The 26331-nt window shown below is 39.3% G+C and overlaps 1 protein-coding gene and 1 pseudogene across 5 annotated transcripts in view; one reads left to right on the top strand and one right to left on the bottom strand.

Annotated features, from left to right (window-relative positions):
• myo16 (myosin XVI) overlaps positions 1 to 26331 on the top strand; it is a 278734-nt gene that overhangs the window by 215282 nt on the left and 37121 nt on the right. For all 5 annotated transcript variants that reach the window (XM_067443432.1, XM_067443430.1, XM_067443429.1 and 2 more), the window contains exons 28-32: positions 17079 to 17181; positions 18576 to 18672; positions 18750 to 18996; positions 22671 to 23041; positions 23473 to 24645. In XM_067443432.1, coding sequence (XP_067299533.1) covers positions 17079 to 17181; positions 18576 to 18672; positions 18750 to 18996; positions 22671 to 23041; positions 23473 to 24645 — 1991 coding nt within the window. The remainder of the gene's footprint in view (positions 1 to 17078; positions 17182 to 18575; positions 18673 to 18749; positions 18997 to 22670; positions 23042 to 23472; positions 24646 to 26331) is intronic.
• On the bottom strand, positions 7625 to 7741 carry LOC137076240 (5S ribosomal RNA; annotated as a pseudogene).

The following is a 26331-nucleotide window of genomic DNA, read 5'->3' as shown; positions in this document are numbered from 1 at the left end:
TTCATAATAATATTAGTAATAATTCACATTTATTCGAAGTCTTATTGCAAAACATTTCATTGTAGCTGAATACCATGAACAAAAATAGGGCTAAAGAACACTTATACACAAAACTTTTGCCCCAAAAATACCATAGCAAAAACAACTAGCCTATCTAATATACATTTCAAGCATTATTAAAAATAAGTAAAAACTCCAAAAGCAATCGCACAAATAAATACAACTGAACAAAGATACGCTTGAAATTCAAATACATTTTCAGGTATTCAGGTACAGAAACAGTAATCAAATAAAATAAAAATACTCTGCACTTTATAAATAAAATATACAAATATATAGTTGCAAAAGTCATTCAGTCAAGAACAGTAAGTGAATTTTGTTGTTTGATTAACGTTATAATAGAGACGCAGCAGGAATATTAGGCTGCTATCACTTTAAGAGCTGTGTTTTATGTTCACTTAAAGGTGGGGTAGTGTTGTTTCAAAACTGCTTTATAAAAGTATCTCGGATGAGTACCAAAACAAATTTGTAGCCAATCAGCAGTAAGGGGTGTGTCTACTAATTATGGTGATAAGAGAGCTCTCAGTGCACTTCATTTTTCAAAAGACTCGACACAGGACAGACGTTAGCCCGAGCGTAGACAGAAAGAGAAAGATCGTAGATAAAAAGCAAATGTGGAAAATTTCTATGGAACTAAAGAAGGCTTACGATCAGGCAAGAAGTGTCAGCTTTCCACCGCTGGACAGAACTCAAGGAGCCTAAGGCCTGCAATCGGATGCCGAAATCACTTTATTTCTTCTGCACAGGCGAGTAACATTGGTTTCGTTTTCTTTCATAGAACTAATATATGCTGTCTTTTGCTTGATTATATTTGTGTGTTATGTTCACATGCTTGTCCATTTGCAATCGTATGGTCGTTCACTTCAGCGACAATAAAGACCCATTAATTTCCTCAACCGATACGCCTGGAGCATTTGAACCTCCTCCACCGTCTGTTTCTAGCGTCAGCATCAGGATGAAGTGTGTCCGAAAAGTAATATAATAAACTCCTAATGTGTGTTTGTTTCCTTTGTTTTCTCTGTTAGTGTTCGATATAACCCTCTAATCTTGTCACATATGAATCAGGGCTGCACGATATTGGAAAAAAATTACATTGCGCTATTTTTTTCCCCCAACAATATATATTGCGATATTGAGAGCCATCAATCCAGGCTAAAGTCAATAATTACCATTCCATGATATTAATAATTTCAGTAATAAGCAAGCTTCATTACAGGTGACAAAAATAAATGTTGGAAAGTATGTGTAAACATGAAACTAAACCTCCAGTAGGTGGCAGCAGGTGACCGTCTTAATGAGTGAGTCACTGAGTCGTTCATTCAAACGATTCATTCAAACGCTCACGCTTGTTGCTGTGAGAGAGACGCGTTACGGTTCTGCTGTGAACGATTTTCACTGCTGAAATAGAACAAAAACACTAAATATTGCATCTAAACTGTTAGTGACTTTAAGTGAATGTTAATTAGTTGTTTATGGAACTGTCATATGAAATCTGTGTCATTTTCAGTCGTGATGGTGTTCAGAAAAACGCTCAAGTGTTGTAATTTCTCCTCGAGAGTCTGCACGAGCGTCAACGGCGCGACCTTATTATCGTCAGTTCATTATTTATTATTATCCACTATCGGTCGCCACTTACACTAAAATAATGCACAAACAGTCTTGCATTTTGGTGATTCGCTAGTTATTTTTTGTTTTAATCAGGCTCTTGTCCGTCAGGCAAGTAAAATTCTCTTACTCTTGTCCCTTCAAAAAACCCACATGTCCTGGACAAGCGTTAATGTCGAGTCCTGCTTTATATTCGTCGTAAAGAGCTTTGTGGTGCCGTTTTTAGTGGTCAGACAAATTGGTGGTGTTTTCTTGTTTTGTGGCCACAAGACACTCCATGCAAAGTACCTCTTTTTGGTCAACATCCTCCTTTTTGTTGCCGAAATAGTCCCAAAAAGATGATTTCTGGTACGAAACGGCGGTCGGTTCCTCTCTGTCGTGCATTTTAGCAGTGAATGTTTGGCCGTGAGCGGTGAGCAGCGGCCCAGCGAACCAATCACTGTACAGGTATGAGGAACGTGCATGTCACTCCAGCAACAAACTGGTGTTTACTGTGTGCTACCGTTCTCTTACTACCCCATGGGCTACTACCCTTCACATCGCATGTTCCAGCGATGTGACTATCGCTCACGCGCACATCGCGATGTCGATGTTAAAACAGAATATCGTTCAGCCCTAATTATAATATATGTTTAAGTGCAAAAAGACGCAAAAGAGAACTTCAGTAAAAAAGGAAGAAAGAGTATTCAGTATTAGAGGTGGCTTTTTATGCTTGGAATCGATTTTCGGTTCCCAATCCTAATTCTTTTTACAATATCCAAAAATTTACTTCAAACTGCAGTGTAATATCATACTTTTAAAAAAGTAGCATGCAGTGGAAATAACAATCAACTTGCAGGGGGAAAAAAAATGTATCATTGAAAAATATAAATGAAAAATACAAAAAATAAATATAATATTTGAATAAATAAAATAATTGTATTACTTTATTCATTTTATTACTGTAGGGTAATAAATGTAACCTATAAGGGAATGTGGGGGCCTTTTCTAGAGGCTGTTTTTGCATCAAGCAGTTCATATCCTGAGTATGTTTCCCAAGAGGACCATATATATATTACGTAGAGTCTAGCTGAGGTCAAACCGTCTGTTAAACTCTATTTCTGCGGACGTATATTTATGTTTCTATACGCTCAGCACAAGGTTTTTCAATCCATTTCTGCTGCCGGGTCAAATGAGGTAAAGCAACATTCCACTGGAAATATATCGTAAGTGCACTTTCTGAGATGCTGAAATGTGTCTGCCTGACTCAGGCTGTCTGCACTATATGCTCAAGATGGGCTTTCAGTTCAACTGAGGTGAGGCAAAGTATATACCGTGCATGTGTGTGTGTGTAGGTGCTAAGAGCAATGTCTAGGGTGTGACACTGGTTTCACACCATGATTAATGGTCATAGGCCTCAGTGGGAATATATATATATATATTTTTTTTTGATTGGCCATTTTTCTGATAGGGTGTTAATGGGGCAGTTTTGGAGAAGATGAAGTGCTCTCGGATGGGTCACCCTGATCTCAGCTTCACGTGACTGGAAGAGAGAGAAATGGGATAAAGCATCAAGGAGAAAAAATTGGAAATTGGATTGAAAAAGGGGGCCGGATGTAATTTCACGAAATCTTCCCCATGCTTTTCAGAATGTGAAAGACGAAGATAAAAGCGTGAGTGAAAATGAGAGAGGAGCAGGCTGTTCCTTCTGTCAGGCAAAGGTTCAGTGCGACTCTGAGCTCATCTTCCTCGGGAACACAGTGCCTCATCTTCATGTCATACTGACACCTTTAGAATAGGCTGTTCCTGCTCTTTGCAAAAACCAGGCTTTATTTCAGCTCATAAAGTTCCCACTCCATCTTTTACACATTTTACTCATTTCATTCCTCTATCATCCTCTTTCAAACTTAAATTTTGTCTGAAGTTCACAGAGAGGTAATTAGTTTTATGTACTTCATGTTGAAACGGGAAATTTAGTCAGGGCTGTTTTTTTATAAAAACAATTTATCACATGCTACCTTCCAATTTGCATACTATCCTTCCTAAATAGTATTTGAAATTAGAATTAAGGCCTCAATATACTCAAGATTAAGTCATTTTTTGTACTTTGTTAGGGGTACAAAATGCCCAGTGATTATACTGTATAATGACCAGCGATTATTATTTCTGCCTGATTTTGTTCAAAATTATGTCACATCACTTCGTTATTCAATTTTGCTTGCAGCATGGGCTTTTAGTGTATCCCAAATCATAGTATGTTAAAAAAGGTGTTCCCGGATGGAATCTGTATTCAATCAATAACATAAAATGGGAAACTATAGAAAAACAGCAGCTATGGATGGATGGATGGATGGATGGATGGATGGATGGATGGATGGATGGATGGATGGATGGATGGATGGATGGATGGATGGATGGATGGATGGATGGATGGATGGATGGATGGATGGATGGATGGATGGATGGATGGATGGATGGATGGATGGATGGATGGATGGATGGATGGATGGATGGTTGGTTGGTTGGTTGGTTGGTTGGTTGGTTGGTTGGTTGGTTGGTTGGTTGGTTGGTTGGTTGGTTGGTTGGTTGGTTAGTTAGTTAGTTAGTTAGATAGATAGATAGATAGATAGATAGATAGATAGATAGATAGATAGATAGATAGATAGATAGATAGATAGATAGATAGATAGATAGATAGATAGATAGATAGATAGATAGATAGATAGATAGATAGATAGATAGATAGATAGATAGATAGATAGATAGATAGATAGATAGATAGATAGATAGATAGATAGATAGATAGATACTTTAAAACCGCCAGTAGGCGGCAGCTAGTCACTGTTAATGGGAGAGTCATTGAGATTCAACCGATTAATTCAAACAACTGATTCTTAATCTATCTTAGTCACTGAATCATTGATTCAACTGATCCGTTCAGAAAGCAGATTCATTCAGTAAGGAAAGACTGCCTGTTGCTCAGAGACGCGATTACAGTGCTGTGACTTTGTTTTGAACCATTCTCGTTGGCGAAATAGAGTAAACATGGGCAATATGGTGTCTGAAATGTAAGTCACTTAATATTAAATTCTTGTTTAGTAAACTTGTATTAAATAAATATCACATTTATGATATATAGACTCAAGCAGTGTGCAACCGCACTAGTCTAATCTTCGACTACATCACATAGTGTATGCGCACACACTCTGGGTGTGTGTGAGTGATATACTCGATAATGTCAGATCGCACATCGTTAAAACAACAATTACAATATTATCGCAGGCAATATATATCGCACACTACTGGTTCCTGCGGTGGAAACGGGGCTTAAGTAGGCGGATTGGGATGCAGCCATGGACATGATTTGTAACTTATTAATACTTGTCAGACCGACAGGTGTTATTAGGGGGAGGGGCATTATTATTCTAAAGCATTTGATTGGTCTGATTTGTATAGTGCAGGATGAGTCGTTAATATTTGTGCTCAATTTTCCCAGAAGAAAAACATGTACATTTGAAATGTGTATATTTGCTAAAATGGAATTATGACAGCGACTCTATTCACAGCAATGTGCTCATTCATGAGCTCATTCGATCAGTTTAGGAATCAATGGCATTTTCAGAGTTACATGTATTTAATCAAGACTTGAGTGTGAGACGGTTGTTGCCATTTTCCCCTAACGCTGTATACAGATCATTTTGTCATGACAGCTGATTGGTTGCTAGCAAAGAATTGTATGTTGTCAGGAATTTATTTTGAACATCGATCAATGGATAATGATTCTTTTGTCTTCTCTTTCGTTTTAGTGTACGATAATATGCTCTATTCACACTGCTATGCTTAGGCTTTTCTGCATCTCTGTTCTTTTCTCCTGAGTGTCTTTTCACTGCTTTATCATTTTAGATTTACTTGACTTTCTAATTTTTCAATCTCCTTCTCCGCATTTTTTTTTTTTTTTCTTTGCAGAGTAATTCTGTGAGCTGTGATTAGATCACACACTGCTCTTTCTCCCTCGCTCTATAAAGGATAAAAGGATTATGCTAACATTCCAGTGTGATAATGAATGGGGACACTGCTGGTCACATGACACAGTAAGTTTCCACTACCCGGCTGTAAACATCATGAATCTTTGAGAGAAAGAGAGAGAGGGAGAGAGAGAGAGAGAGAGAGAGAGGTCTATGGACACTTTATCCTCACAGAACATTTTAGCTCCTAGACATCAGCTCGTGTTGACTCTGGATTAAATGACCCAGACATTTGTGACATTGCTTGTGTTTAGACTGGGGGGCGAATAGCTCAGATTCTCCTGTGATAGTGAATATTGTTTTGACTACATGAGATGAAGCATATAGCCTCCTGATAGGTGTAACATTGGTGTTGTTGAGAGCGGTTTCCCTTTTTGAAAACATAGATATTAGATTGATAAACTGTGCAACAAAGTCTTCTGTACTATTGGTAAGGCCCCCATATACTTCAAGCCAAATCGAAAAACAAACTTGTATGATGCAATTTTAAACAAAATCAGTGGTTGATTTTTGGAATTTGTTGGAGTTCGAAACAGCTTGCCAAAGGGAACTTTCTGGAAAATGTTGCTTCTCTGGTAAACACCTTTGAACTACCTTTGATCTAAGGTGAATACATAATAGGTAGGTGTGGCTCAGAGGCTCCACCTTCTTTGATGCAGAAAACTTATCCAGTTCATTTCTTCTGTTCAGTCTTCAATAATATAAAGCTGCTTGCTTTAAAGCGGTTCATTATATAAAATGTAATATAAACATGACTTGACTTGAATGTGGAATTGCAGAACTGGTGCAAGCATATCCACATAAGATGCTTTCTTAACTGCTGTTTTCTCACTGTTGCCATTTTTATTTGGTTATGAGAGGAAAGCACACAATACCAATCTACATATTCATCTAAATGCTGCTATTAGCAGTGTGGGTGACGTCTGGATGTTCACTGTATCTGAGTCTTTAACAATGTCAAAATTAATAGTATTTGGACAAAACTGGAAGTTCTTAAAATTACTTTAAGCCCATTGTAATTGTGTTTCCGGTTATTATTTACCAAATATGCCTGGTATAACTCATTATTATTTTCTTATTCTAACATTTCTTTAAATATCTTCTAATTGTTGGAGTCAGTTGTCTTGTATGCTTTGCTCTGACATGTAGCGCAGTTGAGCTTCGGGAGACCCGAGTTTGAATCTTGCTTTGGGGACCTTTCCCGGTCACGATAAATCAATATCTTCGAACTAAAACAAAAGTATACTCTAATACATAAAATAATGTTAAATAAAAGGAGAGGATTATTATATATTTTAGAGGAATTTTGATGTCAGGACAATCATCCACAACCTCTAATAAGATAACTCTATATAAAGTAGATTATGCGAGAACATGCAAGTTAAAAGAAAATATTCAGTAATCAAAAATTGTTAAAACAACTTTAACTATTTAACTATGCATAGAAAATGCAAATCCTGCTCAACCCGCTCCGAGTGGGTTTAGGGGAGTAAGGTTTAATAATAATAATAATTCATTACATTTATATAGCGCTTTTCTAGGCACTCAAAGCGCTTTACATAGAAAGGGGAATCTCCTCAACCACCACCAATGTGCAGCATCCACCTGGATGATGCGACGGCAGCCATATTGCGCCAGAACGCTCACCACACACCAGCTGATTGGTGGAGAGGAGACCGAGTGATTAAGCCAATCAGGATAGGGGGAAGATTAGAAGGCCATGATGGACAGAGGCCAGTGGGCAAATTTGGCCAGGATGCCGGGGTTACACCCCTACTCTTTATCGAAGAACATCCTGGGATTTTTAACGACCACAGAGAGTCAGGACCTCGGTTTAATGTCTCATCCGAAGGACGGTGCTCTTTGACAGTACAGTGTCCCCATCACTATACTGGGGTGTTAGGACCCACACAGACCACAGGGTGAGCACCCCCTGCTGGCCTCACTAACACCTCTACCAGCAGCTACCTGGTTTTCCCAGTTGGTCTCCCATCCAGGTACTGACCAGGCTCGGCCCTGCTTAGCTTCAGTGGGAAACCAGTCTTGGGCTACAGGGTGATATGGCTGCTGGTTTACACGCATTGCTCTTACTGGCCGAATAATAGTCTGTTACACTCACCATCCTAAACCTCACTTCCACCCGGGTCACGGCACCAAATTAAAACAGTCCTACTCGACCTACTCCAAGCGGGATTCGAACTAGGATCTCCTGCAGGCACTCAAACGAGCACTAAGACACAGCCTCTACCGAGCCTCTTTAGGCCAGGGGAGTGAGGTTTACACGCACAGCTTTTACTGGTCTACGTTACACAAACCCCCCTAAAACTCACTCCCATCCGGGTCACATAAGCAAATGTAACCGGTCCTACTTGACCCACTTCGAGCGGGACAAGAACGCTAAAGACTGCATTCTCTAGCCTCAGCCACTAGCGCACCTCTTAATGCCTTCCGCTACACCAGGAAAGAGTGAGACAAAATCATATCATGTATCATATCAAGGTTTAAAACATTTAAATAGACATATCAAGCAGTAGAAAATGTGTATGTGTTAGTTGATATTACTTGACAAAACGTATTAGTTGACAAAAGAGACGGCAACACTTTGATTTTCAATCGTGCTGTGTTTATTTCATTCATTAGTGCATCTTATACAAGGTTTAAGTAATTTAAATATACCAGTAGAACGTGTATGATGTAGCATTTTAGTTGTTATTATTCCTGGCAAACTCTGATTTCTGAGTGACGTGCAAAAACTGCAATGTGACTATTATTTGCCACTATGCTCATTTCATTCATAGTGTTTGCACTCATTCCCTTCACACACTCATTGTTGCATAGAGATTTTTTTTAGGTTTATGTATAATATCGTGGCTCAGCCGTTATCCAGCACGAAGAGTGACTTATGTCTAGTGCATATTTTTCCTTTTATTCAGTAGAATTTGTTTTGAAGCCATTATCCGTGTCTATAGGTATCCTGCTTCGGGCACATCTCTCTGGTCACGTATTTCAAACGTCGTTTTACCCCAGAGCGCAAAACTATAAATAACCTGGTATTAGCCTGTAGTTACGCATGTCAGCTGCTCATTTGCATAAAGTAAAACTTTTCTCACCGTTTCGCAGCGGCGTCACCGCAAATGGTCTTTGCGAGACGCATGCTTTGTTTAACGTCAGTTCATCTGTGGTGTCTGCTCTCACATTCCCATGCTTTTTTTCCTGCGAGCATCTGGATGACGTGGTGCCATGTGCACTGTTTGTTTTTGTAAAGAGTGCGTACGTGTGTGTGTTAGCATCACAATAAGGCTGCATTGAGCCAGGCGGGGTGAGCGGCTGCCGATGGGATGCAGGCAGACGAAGGCCAGACGATTGTGATGGAAATTTTGGGATTTTCGAGCGAGGTTGTCTGATACGGAGGTCAATTTGCATGGCCTTTCGTGGGGGATGCTCTGTTAGCATTGTGTGTGCTTTATGACATTCAAGTTGTCCGTGCGTGCGTGTGGCCTGGTAAACCCTACATTATGGGGAAAATTGTCCCCACAAAGAGGGCAATATCCGAAAACGTTGTCCTTGTGGGGACATTTTTTAGTCCCCATGAGGTAAACATCTTATAAATCATACTAAGCAGTGTTTTTTTTTTTTTTTTTTGAAAATCTAAAAATGCAGAATGTTTCCTGTGATGGGTAGGTTTAGGAGCAGTGTAGCGGGATAGAATGTACAGTTTATACTGTATAAATAAACCATTATGCCTATAGAAAGTCCCCATAAAACATGGAAACACAACGTGTGTGTGTGTGTGTGTGTGTGTGTGTGTGTGTGTGTGTGTGTGTGTGTGTGTGTGTGTAGGCGTGTGTGTGTGTGTGTGTGTGTGTGTGTGTGTGTGTGTGTGTAGGCGTGTGTGTGTGTGTGTGTAGGCGTGTGTGTGTGTGTAGGCGTGTGTGTGTTTGCACGTTTAGGTGTGCATTTACTCACCAGTATATCTATATCAAAAAAATGTGTAATGCATATCCTAAAACAGATCTGATTGTTTATCTTACTCTACTAGGATTTATTCATACCCCTGTCACATTATGATCATAAAAACGTCAGCATTATTGATATTCAAACCTCCATTTATTATAAGCATGAGTTTGATGTTATTTTGATTCACTGTCTCAAAAACAAGAACAAATCTGAAGGCATCAGAGGAACCGGACACGTGTTGACAAATAGATACAAATGTTAATGTGAGAAAAAAAAATACTGTTATCTACTTAAAAAATAATCTAAGCATATTTTCTAATGCAGAACATTTAAAAGAGCATTTGTGTTAAATAGAAACCTTTTGTAGCTTTATAATTGCCTTTACTGTCACTTTATTTTTTTTTATAGTGACGCCAAACATTTGAACGTGTATATACACCAAAAATAACAATACATTTTAATATAATTTTAATCTATTTGTCCTAAAAGCTATTATCCATATGTTGTAAGGCACATAATAAGTGTGAAATTATCTTAAATACTTAATATCATGTTGACAGAAAATCATTCTGAATATTTAGTGAAAATCTGACATATTTCCCAGCTCTATCAGGCATTCACTTATCATTCTGTTTGCACTGCCCTCAGCAAACAGCGGACCAATCGCTACAAACAATTTTCCACTTGGTGCCATGTGCCAGTCTTTGTCCAAGTGCACATGTGTGTTGGTTTTATGTTGACTTGTGGGTAAATAAAGAAGTGAGGCCTTGGATAAATGCGGCTTTGTGTTTGCTTATGATGTGGAGTCATGTGTACCCTCCATCCAGCACGTCTCTTCCAAGGACGCCTCGACTTCCCGAGGCCAAAAAGAGACTGCGAGTCACAAAGAACCCATTCACGACCTCCCGCGCCTAGCCTACATCAAGCCATTCATGAGCGTGTGTGAGTGTGAAAGGAAAGTTATTATATTTTTGAATGGGTGTATGTTTTGCACACGTGTGACGCGCGATCCCTCAAGTTCTTGGATGATTTGACTCTTTGTATAGTGTTTTTTTCTTCTGTTATCATGCTAGCGACCCTCTCTTTTGGTCTTTATGAATGAATTGTGGTGTGTGTGATAGTCTTTGGTCCAGCACTAATGAATGTGACAGGCTTATCTATGACGGTTTAGCTCAGGCCTCAGGACAAACTACTCATCCACCTTCAAAAGCAATGCGGCATGCTTACTGCACACAAAGACTCACAAACCAGTACAAGGAGCTGAGTTAGAGTAGACGGCAGGTTTAATTTAATGCAAATGAAAACGAGGTAGTAAGGGATGGAAGTATTTATAAGATGGTCCTTCAAAGGGATAGTCCCCCTAAAAATAAACATTCTGTCATCATGTATTTATCCTCATGTCTTTTCAAACCTGTATGGTTCTCTTTATTTTAGGAACACAAGGTATTTTGAAGAATGTTGTTTTTGTCCAGTAAAGTATTTACATTTATTATTATTATAAAATGTTCATAATGTAATCATTTTCGCAAGACGTAATTAAAATCTTGAGTTCATCATTTAATAACGTTTACAGTTTACATTGATACATTTATTACATTATAAACTTTCCAAAAACATATCATATTTTCATTATGGTAATAGTTTTGAACACACAAAAAAATAGTAGTATTCCCTTACAGTATTTTTTAAAAAAAATATATTAAATTCCATTAAAGGTGCCATGTGTAAAAATTGAGGTAAAAATATCCAAAAAAATGACCTGCAACGCATCAAAAGAATGAGAAGAAATAAGGGCGATGATGTCATTAAAAAATGTCAAGTTATAGTGCTGCAGAGATATCAATCTTAATTAGCAGTAGCATTACTAGCCACGGCCCGATAGGTATCGTAATACCAGTCTCGGCCACGGGAGGCGGTATGCGGGTAACATAACCGCCAGCCAACCTGGCGTACTTGAACCTGAAGTCAATCGCAAAGCCCTGCATTTATGCCCGAGCCCGACGGGCCCCGACTTTTTTACGCCCCTAGGGCCGGGCTTCGGGCCAATTTTCACGTCATACCTAAAACGCGGGCCGGGCTTCGGGCCTTTTTATAGGCTTCTCCTTTGTTTTATATTTATTTTATCAATTAAAAGGAACAATGAGTTCTGCGCTGGTGGAAACAACACGAGACCATAATAGCTAACGCGACTGTCAAGATGACTCGCACAGTGTTCAGGGCATAGGTTCAGAGTCCGCGGCAGCAGCGCGCGTTTCTTCAGCGCAGCTGCTAGAGTTAAGGCCGGAGACACACTGCAAGCGTGGTGTGAGCGTGGCGTTTCTGTTGCGTGTCATCCGCGGGGCGTCTGGTGCTATTAATGTACAGGGAAGCCCTATACTTCATGTTAAATATAAATATATTGCCTATTGATACAGCAAAGACAACTTCGGCAGTAGCCGGCCCATGCCATATCCATGGTATTGACGGCAAAAGGCTACAGAATAATTTGTTCTGTATTGACTGGTTTAATATTTCAAAATCAATAATTAGGCTATGTTGTTTTTTATTATTACAATTAGGCCTGTCTGCATTTATGTTAACCTACAGACTTTCAAACATGAAAATGCCATGTGTCACAATGTGTTATGGGCTATATGTTGTAGTCAGATAGATATGATGGTGCTGCAACACGCATCGCCGCAAATGACTAATGCAAGCCAACGCAAATGGCCGTAAATGAAACTTAAAATAAGTCTAAGATGGTCAAAAACACAATCATCTTCAATAAAAATGAATGAGATGAATGAGATCATTATCTTACCAGTGCGCTTAGGTCGCGCTCTCTTATGTGGTATTTGAATTTGAAATAAGCTGCTGAATAAAATGCATCTTGAATCTTTTGCTTCCGTTGCTGTAAACTCCGTTAAATGAGCATATACCCCGGGAATTGAAGATGGGATTTATATTCATTTGCGTAGGTGTAAGGTAGGCTATAAGACAACCTGCATGTTCTTTTTTTTATTTTATTTGTTTAGCTCTGTTTGCGAGAGCCGCGAGCTGAATCAGCCTGCCTCAGCTCGTCAAAAATGCCTTTTAGGCTACTGGTGGTAATAGTTGGCTAAATTAACTAACATTGTGATGCTTGAAGTGTTTTATGGATTTTAGTTTTGTTTTTCAGATTTCAGTTAGCTTTGTATGCACACAATAGTTGTCTATAGTCCCCAAAATAAAAGTTTTATTTTATTTGTATTATTATTCTCCCAAACAAATTTATCAATAGTCCCTTATGCTCCCCAAGGCTGCATTTATTTGATCAAAAATACAGTATAATTGTGAAATATTATAACAATTTAAAATGAGTGTTTTGTATGTTACTATTTTTAAAATGAAACCTATTCCTGTGATATCAAAGCTGAATTTCCAACATTACGCAGTCTTCAGTCACATGATCCTTCAAAAATCATTCTAATATGATTTGCTCAATAAAATATGATGATCAAGAATAAAAACAGCTGTGCCGCAATCTGAAAGGTATCTGTATTGTACGAACATCTAATAAACCTTTTTTTTTTTTTAAAGCAGTTACACATATTTTTTAAATCATAAACATCTTCATTTTGTCAAATGTGTATGTATCAGGACACATGAGATGTATTGCAGATGAGCAAATGGCTTAAAAATATATTTAGATGACAACACACACAACAAATAGACACCTAGGCGATGTACGTGTTCTATCAGGAAATAGATGAGGAAAAAAAAATCTGAATACAATACAGGCATTTTATCTTGCTTTCGTTCCACGTACACCGATTTTATATGTCGTAACGCATGCATCAGATGTCCTTTTGCAGTTTGCATGTGTATAATGGGTCTTCTCAATCTGAAAAGATCTTGTGATAAACCACCAATTGACTCTTTCCCATTTCATCTGGTTTATTTGTTCTACGTAAACACTTGTGGGATTATTTATTTGCTTTCACCTAGCGAGAGGCTTAATGGATAACAGCTGGGAACAGGAAAACCTGTAATAATGCACTGATTTACATAAGGCTCTCTCTGTACCTTCACTTTTTTTTCTTTAGTACGCCCAGCTCCAGTACTTGAGAGGTGAAGCAGTTTGATTTATGCATTAATATGCACGCTCATACACGAGCACAGTCCCTGCTTTTTTCCTGACAGCCGTTCTTATCGCCATAATAAGGCACAAAATAAGAGATGATGGTCTGTTGTCATTGTTGCTGTTTTATTGTGGCTATTTACTGCGCATGAGGTAGCTCTCATAACCCCAATTCGGAGCTTAACTACCAGGCATTTTGACCCCGTTGAGTTCATATGACTCAATCCCCAAAGGCCCTACAAACTGTGAGGGCATCGATAATTTTCATATTCATATACACGAGGCCTTTGGTTTCCCCTGGCTCCCTTCATGGTTGATGACTCCTGTGGGATGCCGTAGGTCTTGGTCATACGGAGGAAGGGTTAGGGGAAGTTCAGAAGCACCAGGCTGCTGTAAATCACATTGAAAGGGAGACGCAGAGTTAATTTTGCCCGAGGCTTAATGCAAGTGTTTCATCGAGACTTTTGAGAAGCCCACCCCATACCACAATGCACTGCATCTCTGACTTCTCCAACCCTCCCATCTGTTCACCATGTGCCACCTGAACAGAGTATGAGAACTCTGCTTTTTGAAAACGTAGGGGAAATTGTGTGATTAATTTTTTATTTATATCTTTATTTTTCATTTAGGAATGCCAGTTTTTGCTCTTGCTCTAAGATCTCTTACATCACAAATAAAGCCTGACACAATAATGACCAATAAAGCAGCTGCATGCCAGAAAGTATTCACCACATGTTAAAGGGTTAGTTCACCCAAAAATGAAATTTATGTCATTAATGACTTGCGCTAATGTCGTTCCACACCCGTAAGACCTCTGTATTTAGTCCGAGAGCGTATTCAAGTGTACCCACACTTTATTGTCCATGTCCAGAAAGGGAATAAAAACATCATCAAAGTAGTCCATATGTGACATCAGTTGGTTAGTTAGAATCTCTTGAAGCATTGAAAATACATTTTGGTCCAAAAATAACAAAAACTACGACTTTATTCAGCATCGGATCGGGATTTGAATTGCTCATATTTGAACATACGGCAGCACTCGCATGAATTGAACAAAGTTTACACAGATAGACCGTTTTACCCATGTTTTTCTTTTATTAGCGCTGTTGTAATGTATCACTGAGGAGCCAGCACGTGGATCCATCGTCAGAAACATACATAAAGCATTATTTTCAAGTTACAACCCATGTGATTGATACGTCATCAGATGTGAGATGAACCGCGGTGCAAGTGCGCACCTTTTACATGGCACCCCTGCTCACCTCACCCCAGAATATACATACATATATATATATATATATATATATATATATATATATATATATATATATATATATATATATATATATATATATATATATATATATATATATATATATATATATATACATATATATATATATATATATATATATATATATATATATATATATATATATATATATATATATACATATATACACGAGTCCGGATCGGGATGTAACATGTAACATCCGATTCTGATCGAGTCTGAAATCACGTGATCATATTGGTGGCCAAAAATTTCCGAGCACCTGACAGATCTGAACATATTGACCTTTTTCTGATTGACATGATTTCATTTCATAACGTTCATGAAACATACCGATGGTTGCTCTGATGATCACATTAGATGGAGTTGTACTGGTGTTATCGACTTTTAACTTTAATATTTGGTATGTCCACCTTTTGCTGCAATTACAGCAGCACATCTCTCTAGTGTGGTGCCAATATATTTCCTCTGAGAACTTCAACACTAATGTGTTGCCAAAGGATTTCCTTTGACTGTACAATACGTCTGTCCAGTTTATTTTCCAGCTCACCCCAATTGGGCTCAATGGGGTTGAGGTCCGGACGTGAGGGGGCCAGTCCATCATTTTCAATGTTCTAGTAGATTCCTTCTGTCGCAGGTAGTTCCGGCAATCGTTAGAAGAATGTTTCGGGTCATTGTCCTCTGGGAAAATAAATCCAGGGCCAATAACATCGCCTTTGGCTTGTGGCTTGCTTAGTTGGGGACACTAAATACTAAACTATATCTCTGATCTGCCCGCATTGACACTGATCATTAAAATGAGCTGATAACATCCCAGTTTCCTCCAGAGCGGCTGTACAGCCGATTCAAATTCTGTTACATTATTTTCCTGTTAACACTGTAAAGCTGTTTTGAAACAATCGACATTGTAAAAAGCGCTATACAAATAAAGGTGACTTGACTTAAGACAACGCCCAGATACTTAGGGTTCTAATAATTTTTGACACCACTGTCTATGTGTAGTTTTAACATGATAACAGTGTTTCATTTTTAAATACAGTGACACCTAATGAGTAATATCACTCAGCTCTCTTCTCAGATATGTAATCTATACAAAAATTCCAACAATCATACTAATTAGGGATGTCGCACTATACAGGTATTGACGTGATACAAAAGGATAATGTATATGCAATGCCAAACGACAAAAAAAATATTAAAAAAATAAGTACTTTTAATTAACACTAAACCTAAAAATCTATAACAAGTGCATGTTGTTAATTAATATTACTCTCTGCTTACTTACAGTGTTGAAATGACACTGTAACAACAACCATTTCAAATCACATTTGACCAAATTACAATTGCATTGAAACTTTACAATGAAGCATAAACTCAAGCGTGGAAATGTAGGCCTTCGTTATTGAATGGACCTTGATTTTTATGAATGAATAATCTGTAAATAAATATTCATTCATGTTCTGAACTCAAGACTGAAAAGCAAATGTTCGTTGGTTTGAAATAATATTTGCATGCATCATGAATGCTCTAGTTCTTCCTTTGTGAATTCCTTCAGTATCGTTGATTATTAAACACCGGTCCCTTGCGCCAGATGTTCATAATGCATAATCCCAATGCACCAACACACACACGTGTTTGAGGGGTGTGTCTACAGCTTACCCCCGCATGCCGCAGATGCTTGATCCCTCCACTCCAGAACAATGCAGGAAAGCTCTCCAAGTTTGACCTTTCTTTGTGAATGGTTGCCTTGCCAACAGCCACCGCCGCAGATGCGGAGAGGTCATCCGGACTCTGAAACCCTTTGACCCTCGATTTGCATCTCTTGTTGGATTCTCCCATGGGAGGGGAATTGATTAAGGATTGAGCACTGTCTTTTATAGCTTAAACTCAGTAGCCTTAGATGGTTATTGCATTTGAGAATCGCAGAAATAGCTAACAAGTGCTGATGGCCCATGCAGACGACATTCCAGTACAGGCATTAGTGACCATCCTGCAATAACACCGCAGTCATAGGTACAAGAGTATGAGGATGACAGTGATGTTCTGTGGGTTTGTGGTGCAGGTACAGAGAGCTGGTGGACACTATCCTCACCGACAAGAAGAAAGCATCTGCAGAGGAGAAGTGCCGCCACATTCTGCAGCATTGTAAACTCCAGGGCTGGCAGGTGAGTTTCTGAGGAGATCTACACAGCTTTAGGGATCAAGTTTTATAAGAGACATAGATGTTAGTGAAGTGAAGGAGGACAACTTAAAGGGTTAGTTCACACAAAAATGAAATTGATGCCATTAATGACTCCCCCTAATGTCGTTCGACACCCGTAAGACCTCCGTTCATCTTCAGAACACAGTCTAAGATATTTTAGATTTAGGCCGAGAGCTTTCCGTTCCTCCATTGAATGTGTGTACGGTATACTGTCCCTTTCCAGAAAAGTAATGCAAACATCATCAAAGTAGTCCATATGTGACATCAGTTGGTTAGTTAGAATCTCTTGAAGCATCGAAAATACATTTTGGTCCAAAAATAACAAAAACTACGACTTTATTCAGCATAGTCTTCTCTTCTGTGTTTGTTTTCAATCCGCAAACAAAGATTTGAATGGTAATGAATCGGCGTATCGATTCAGAATTTGGATCGCCAATGTCACATGATTTCAGCAGTTCGACACGCGATCCGAATCATGAATCAATACAATGATTCATAACCGTTTGAATCTTTGTTTGAGTATTGAAAACAAACACAGAAGAGAAGACTATGCTAAATAAAGTCGTAGTTTTGTTATTTTTGGACCAAAATGTATTTTCGATGCTTCAAGAGATTCTAACTAACCAACTGATGTCACATATGGACGACTATGATGATGTTTGTATTACCTTTCTGGACATGGACAGTATACCGTACACACATTCAATGGAGGAACGGAAAGCTCTCGGTCTAAATATAAAATATCTTAAACTGTGTTTCAAAGATGAACAGAGGTCTTACGGGTGTCGAACGACATTAGGGTAAGTAATTATTGACAGAATTTTCATTTTTTGGGTGAACTAACCTTTGAAACTGTGTCGTAAAATGTCTTATTTTGCGCTAATTCGGAGACAGCATCGCATGTATCCTTTGCATAGAAAGCAATCCTAGAATACATTATGACAATATGATTAAAATCCAAAATGCTGGACAAGAGCAATTTTGATACATATTTTCATCTTTATCTAGTATTTCATGTAACAGTCACTTCCTTAAGTCACTTCCGTATTGGCTTCAACAGACATGGGGGAGTTTGCCGCTTGATGTAAACGCACTCACTTACTCTCCCAATTCAATCCAATGGAAAGCATGCTGGGAGCAGATCATTTTCTTTTCCATACTTTGGAAGTCAATGCGATCCATCAACTGTTTGGTTACAGATATTTTCTGTATGGTTACTTTTGTGTTCAGCAGAATACATTTACACAACTGAACAAGCAGCATTGTTTCCCCCCCTGTGTATATAGGCAGTAGGCAGCACAATTTTAGAGCATGGCTAATGTGATTTATTTATGTCTCTTCCTTTTCTCTGTTCAGATGGGCAACAGTAAGGTTTTCTTGAGATACTGGCAGGCTGATCACCTCAATGACCGTTGCCATCAACTGCACAGGAAGATTATTATCTGTCAGAAAGGTAAAGTGTGTTCATACTATATAATCTGTCGCTCCACTCATATTTTTACTTCACTTAATCATGTGTGTGTGATTCAGTGGTGCGTGGCTGGTTGGCCAGACAGCATGTGTGTCGCAAGCTCACTTCTCGGCAGCAGGACCAGTGCAGCGTCCAGCGGTTCCTGCACGGAGCGGAGGACTTGGGTTTGCGCACGTACGACAGCCTGGTCATTCAAAATGCAGCTGATATTGCACGAGAGAACGACCGTCTCCGGGGTCACATCAGCGCTCCACCACTGGGTGAGCGACCAGAACCTGTGGGCAAAGAAGAAGACTCGCCGAAGAGGTGACACTTTTTTTTTTTTACTTACCATGAACTGTTAGTGATCTTTTTAGATAACTAATGATAATTTGACATATGCACATCTCAATTTAACAGGGCTAAATATATAATATTTAGTATAATTACAATATAGATTTTTAAATGTATCTTGTTTTTTTTTTTCAACAAATAAGCTAAACATGCAAATTACAAACAATATGACAAAAACAGTACTTTATTTTCAGCTACAGTGGGTCTATTTAACAGTAGTCAAGTAGTCAAGAAATAAATCAAATGTATATTAAAAAAAAACTGCTCAGTCTTCACTCTATAAATTAACTATAGGCTACACTGATTCTTAATAAATATTGTATATTAAAGTTTTTTTAGCCAATCGTGGGGTGGTTTTCTATTTTTAATTGTTTTTGACTATCACACGGAATTTGAGGTCCAGCTGTTTAAGACCTGCACGGACCAAATTCATCGTCGTCAAAATTATTGCGATATTATTATATTCAATATATCCCAGCCCTAGTGGAGAGTGGACTTACTGCATGACATACAGGTGCCAGTGCGATCACTTGCATTTAACTTATAGGGATGGATCACCCAAAAATGCAAATTCAGTCATTATTTAATCACCCTCAAGTTGTTCCAAACCTGTATGAGTTTCTTTCTTCTGCTGAACACAAAAGAAGAATGAAGAAGAATGTTTGTAACAAAGTAGAGAGAAAAGCATTGACTACCATAGAATTTTTTTTTCCCCTACTATGGTAGTCAACGGTTGCTCTGACTGCTTGGTTACAAACATTCTTCAAAATATCCTCTTTCGTGTCCAGCAGAAGAGATAAACTCATACAGGTTTGGAACAATTTTAGGGCAAGTAAATGATGACAGAATTTACATTTTTGGGTGAACTATCCCTTAAAAATACTCATCATCATTTTTGGTCATACAGATATGAGTAATGCAAACTGTAAAGGGTCTGCTTTTATTTCTGTAAACTCATAATAACAAAACGTTGTAATAAAAGAAAACTAACTGGATGCACTTCATGTCATCTCGGTCTCTATGAACTTAGGCAAGTAACAAATATGAACCGACACTCAGCGTATACTTCCCTCACAGATATGAGTAATATATAGAAAGCGTAAAATATCAAGCGATTGTCAACCAATCCAAGTGGGAAAAAAATATTCTCAGATATGCCATCTGTATGAAACTTGCATATAGGCACGTTCACTGTGGAGATGACGAGTCAGCATCATCGGCTAAATCTCTGCAGCAGAAAACATTATCAATAGATGAATCAAATTTTTAGACCGTCTCCTTCTGTTTTTTCACGACACACTCATAATCATTATGTTTGCCGGTGCCCTGTGGCAAGCTTTATGTGTACGTTTGAGCGCTGATTAGGCTGTATATTATATAGGCTATTGGCAATAAAAGGCTCATTATTATGATTTATGGTTTATTAATAAAAACGCACGATTAGTCAACTAATTGCTTAAATTAACAGCTACTAGTTGACTACAAAAATCTTTAGTCAAGGGCAGCTCTAAAATGCAACTATTACATTAAGGTAGCTATATGTGGGGATCTTAGAGGATCTCTAACAAGAAATCTTGTTTTGTCTGCTGAAATTCAATTGTTCTTGAAGGAATATTTGAGACACTTTAACTGTCCAATGCAGGGGTGTTCAGTGTTCCGCAGAGTTCAGCTTCAACTGCAATTAAACACACCTGAGCCAGCTAATCAAGGTCTTACTAAGCATACTAGAAACTTCCCGGCAGGTGTGTTGAGGCAAGTTGGAGCTAAACTCTGCAGGATCTTCCAGGACTGAGTTTAAACAATGTAATTTACATTATATTGCCATTTTGTTTGCAAAGGGAGAACAAGGGGAACCAATAAAAGCTCTCATGAATATTTTATTAGTTCCTCAAACCCAAGTGAAAAAGGCATATTTTGGAGTGTCTAATATAATCAGACACTCCAAAAAAATGCCTTTTCCACTTGGGTTTAAGGAACATATAAAGTTTTATTTGTATTATTATTGTTTTTTTATTGGTTCCCCTTGTTCTCCTTTTGCAAATAGAATGGGAACAAAAAGTGTCTGAGTTTCCCACTGATATCAGAAGTGCTTGCAATTTTTAAGACATTGTTAGTGATGTGGGAATTCAGCAAAAAGGAAGACGGATCTCAGTTTAGTCGTAGATGCTATAACAGTGGCATATACATTATGTGCTACCATCTGCATTGAATAGAAAGGCAAAAGTCTGCAAACTATCCACATCAAGGTCAGTCTTCAAAAATATACATGTATTACAATTAGTAGTGTCTAAAGGTTCAATAAAGCAACATTTCTGATTCAGTTAGCCTTGGCGAATGGGCTTCCAGGCATTCTACTTGAAGACCACTCCTTACTCATTATAAAATCACAGTAAAGAGCATTGACTAGCTTGTTGCTTTATTGAAACTATCCAAACACACAGGACTTTAGGAAATTAGGCTTGAACAATTGTCTGACACTATATGAACGGTTGCCAAGGTAATGCTAGTGTCATTGTTTACGTGGAGCTTTGCAGTCAGAAAAACAAAACAAAACAAGATGTCTTGCTGTGGGAATATATTCACTCAAGCATGAACAGGAACACGATGTATTTAGGTGGTCTCTGGCAATCAGAATTGTCTGTCATTCTGCATATGACCATCTGCTCTTATGGTGGGGGTGGGCTTCTTGTTCTTCAGAACATGCACACACATTCATCACATACATTCACTTTTAGCATCCTGAATGAGGGAGGTGCTAGTGACTGAGGGATGGGGGTTCCATAGCTAATCTAGATGTGGCAAACTCAATCAGTGAGTTCCATGCTGCTAATTAGAGAGAGAGATAAGACCCACCCCCACTCTGGGTTGCTAAAATCTCCTTAAGGTTTTAAGTCACTGTAACACCCCCCCCACCCCCACACACACACCACCACCACCAACCCCCTGTTCCCCGAACACCATACACCCCAACACTCCATCACCTTTCCTTCAAGAACAACAGATGGTAGCTCAGATTAACGGGTTAATATCAAACAGGAGTGTGCATGTCACATTAGTGTATTACAGGAAGCTGCTTAGACTTAAACAATCAACAATGTAAATAATCTTTTAAGGCTTTAGTTCTTTATATCATGCTAATTTGTTGTTATTGTTTTCTGGTATCATGAGGACAAGAGTGAATTGAAATGATGAAGTATCTGAGACTAACACTAAGGCATCCTGAAAAGAATTTAGAGAATCTTTATTATTATTTTGGTTAATTAATCTGCATGTTATATAAGGTATAGGTTAGATTTGTTTTATGTTTATTGTTAAGGAAACACCGGACACTGAAATCTTAGCTCTGATATGAATGGACAGCTTGACATGGGTGTATTGATTTTATGAAGGTTGAGACTGATCCTCTCACACTTGGCAGCTGCTTAGCACTTTCACTACCCATCATACATTGAGACAGGACATATGCTCCTAGCATGATAGTGAGTGAATGATTGAAATAGAACATATGAATGAATAAGGATTACTAGAGTACGAGAGCGATAGTGGAGTAATACCAGTCATGATGAATGACACTAGAAATCCTATGGCACAAGCAGTTTTACCATTTAAATTTGTTGAATTATTCATCCGTTCATCCTTTTGTTTAGGGTTGTTGAAAAAATTGGGAGGGTCAATGATGTGGCAGGCCGTGGGGGGAACCGACCACTCCGGCATTTCCGCTCCAGCTCTGTGCCTCTCCCTCTGGTAATGGATAGCTTGGTACACTCCAGCATTGGGACATCAATCAAAGCAGCCCTTCAGCCTGCGCCACACTCCACTGAGGAGGGGAATGGAGGGAACCTCTCCTCCCCACGAAAACAACCTCCTCCCAAACCCAAACGAGACCCAAATACACGTCTGAGTGCATCGTATGAGGCAGTAAGTGCAGGGCTGAGTATTGCACCCAAAGACAGCCCTGCTGATGGTCAAGCCTCTCCGTCTGGAAGCCCACCAAAAACCCAGCTGTCTCCATCTGATCGTACGTATAAATATCAGCTCAAACATGTATGCAAAAGTATGTGGACAACTTCTAGCATAAATTATGTGCTGGCCTGCACAAAGCCCAAACCCAAATTCAGCTGAACGCCTCGGGGATGATTTGGACTCAGAGAGCCAGAACCAAACACCCAACATCAGGTTCTAGCTTCACAACATCTAGTGGAATTGGAAGCTGTTAGAGAATACCATCGTGCTATTAAAGACAATGGTTTCAAAATTAAATATTCATTAAGCACAATGTACATGTGGTGTTCCGATGTCCACATACTTCTGGCCATGTACTGTACATGTTTTGTACAACACAGCACAAATGTCTTCATCTACCTCAATACTAAGAATTGTTCCTGGCATTCCAGTGAATGGCTTTTTCCTTTCCTTCCTAACCCATTCATCATCCAACCACGCCTCTAGCTCTCTCTAAACCACGGCCTCACAGTGATGACTACAGCACCATGAAGAAGATCCCGCCCCCTAAGCCCAAACGCAGCCCTAATACCAAACTGACAGGCTCCTACGAGGAGATCTCTGTACCTTCCCCTGTGCGCCCCACAGACATGAAACTTGTCAGCCTGGTACGAGGCGGCCACTGTTTGGGCCTCATCCAGCGAGCAGCATCAGCCGATGGCCCCCATTCTTCTGTACTAAGTCTCTACCCCTGCCAGGACGAGGAGGATGTGTATATTGAGATGGTAGGGGCCTCACGAGCCCTCAGCCTGGCTGACTCCCACAGTCCAGAGCTGAGTGAGGCGGTATACGAGGAGATGAAATACTTCCCACCTGATGAGGTGGGGTCAACTCCGGTGGTCAAGCCTGAAGTTGTCAATCCTACCACCACCACCCTACCTGCCACAGTACTGGAAGTGAAGAGGCCTGTGACCCTGATGGAGTTCTCCAGTACTCTAGGGGGAAAGCAGCCGGGCAAGGACGGGACAGCATGTGACATTCCAGCTCCATTCCCTAACCTCCTTCCACACCGTCCCCCACTTCTTGTCTTCCCTCCGTCCCCTGTCACCTGCTCACCCGCCTCGGATGAGTCCCCGCTTACACCTCTTGAGGTGAAGAAGCTGCCGGTGTTCGAGACCAACCTCAACTACACCAGCCAGGACGGGGGCAGCCCACTCTCACCCCAGTACACCCGGCAAAGGGCTGATTCCTCACCAAGTCTTTCGGTTTTAATGCCAGACAAGTCCACGCCGCCCTTGACTCCTCCCCCTCCTCCCCCTCCGGCAGTACTTCCACCTCCCTACCGCCCCCCCTCTCATTTCCCCTTTCCCCCTGAGCCAAACTTCTTGACCCTAACTCGTGCAGCTTCTCTGGCTAGCACCGACTCCTCCAAAGTCCCCCATAAAATGGCACATGGTCTGGCAGAGACACCCCCAAGCAGTTCCAAGCCTCCCTTCTCCCCAGTGAAGACCTCACGGCCAGAGCCCCGCAGAGCTCACTCCTGCTCCTCCTCACCTCTGCTCTTTAACCCTGCCAATGGGAGACCCCTCACTAGCCCCCTTGATGAGCTAAACACTATTTTCAGCTCAGGGCGCAGCCTACTTCGCAAGTCCACCACAGGAAGAAAGATCAGAGACAGCGGTGAGTGAAAGCATGTGTATGTATTTGGGTACATTAATTCTAAAGGTGATGTATGTAATTCCTGTGCCATTTGTGGGATCAAACGTGGGCTCTTAAGCTGATGATACACGGCAACTTTTTGAGCAATGTTGCCGAGCAATGTTGCTGTGGACATTTTCCCATTGAAAATAGGCAACACATTTTTTTTTGGGATATCCAGATAGAAATTGGTTGCCCATTCTGAATGGGAAAGTGCCCAAGCAACATCTTTCAGCCACATTGCCCAGCAACATTGCTCAAAAAGTTGCTTCGTGTATAATCAGCTTAAGAGTTCTCTCAGTCACACTCCCTATAATTGAGCCAGTGTTGTTCCATGTCAGGCTGCTCAGACAAACAAAGCAATGTTGAAAAAGCAATGTTGAAAGCACTGAGAAAAAAGTACTTTTTGTTAAAATCAACCTACAAATTGCTTACTTGCAGTTGTTTATAGTTGTCACGTCAAGCTGGCATGAGATAGTGTTTTAACATAAAAAATCTACACAGTACTTTTAAAGAGTTCACCCAAAAAATGCATTCTGTCATCACTTACTCACCCTTATGTCATTCCAAACTTCTGTAGAACATGAAGATATTTTGAAGATTGTTTCTACAGTTTTTGTCCATTCAACAGTGAATGAGGTCCAAACCAAATATTGAAATTAACCCCACTGACTTTCATTAAAAAATATTTTATATATATATATATATATATATATATATATATATATATATATATATATATATATATATATATATATATATATATATATAATATAGTGTAGTAACAACCTGTCCAACCAATCATAAATGACAGAATTTTCACTTTGGTACAAACTATCCTTTATAACTGTGCTCCAGACACACGAATCAGATCTATGTCTTTAATCACAGATTTTTATAGTTTATCAAAGTAGTTTGCGCTCACCAGCACACATGGTCATGCTTAATTTGTTTTAGGAGGATTAAAATAGTCTGGTCAAATTATAGAAACTTTCCCGGCTCTAATGTCATTTCAAATATGTGGTTGTTAAAAAAACACATCCTGTTTAGTATATTGACTCATCATGTGCCAGGCTTTGTGTTTGTCAAAAACAGTGAGGTCAGTGCTGATAAAACAGACATTTACCATAAAAGCCACAGTGCTCTCTCTTAGAGACCCATTCAGATGAAGGCAGTGTGTTTATGTAAGATTGAGGTTTAGGCTGTATTTTGCTCTGGATCACTTTTGTAACGACAGCACAGCAACCAACAACTGCCTTTAAATGCAGCTACGCTCTGCGCCTACGATTTAAACTGAGCCAGAGTGATCTGGAATGGTATCATTTATTAAAAACATTACCTTTTTTTCTCTAAAAGAAATGCTCGTTCACCTTTGGAGAAAACTAATATATAAGGCACATTAAGTCCATTATCCATTTAAGGAAAAGAGCAAGTGTTAAATGTCACATTAAAATAAGATAATTTGATGAGGGAGGTGTTCTTAGGGAGGATGTTGGGTGTGTGTGGCGATTTAGTTCACATGCTGTGTCTAACACAGTTTCCCTTGCCTCCTCTTAACCTTTGTATTTAATTAAAGATGCTTTAGCATACAGCTACTCCCATCATGGATTTATGAGCGTGGATCTCATATGACCCCGACACATATGTTCTTGTGTGCAACATAAGTAC

The sequence above is a fragment of the Pseudorasbora parva genome, chromosome 5 (genome assembly GCF_024679245.1).
Source record: "Pseudorasbora parva isolate DD20220531a chromosome 5, ASM2467924v1, whole genome shotgun sequence".
In the NCBI taxonomy this organism is placed as follows: domain Eukaryota; kingdom Metazoa; phylum Chordata; class Actinopteri; order Cypriniformes; family Gobionidae; genus Pseudorasbora; species Pseudorasbora parva.
The sequence above is the reverse complement of the archived record's forward strand: the minus strand, read 5'-3'. Positions and strand labels throughout refer to the sequence as shown.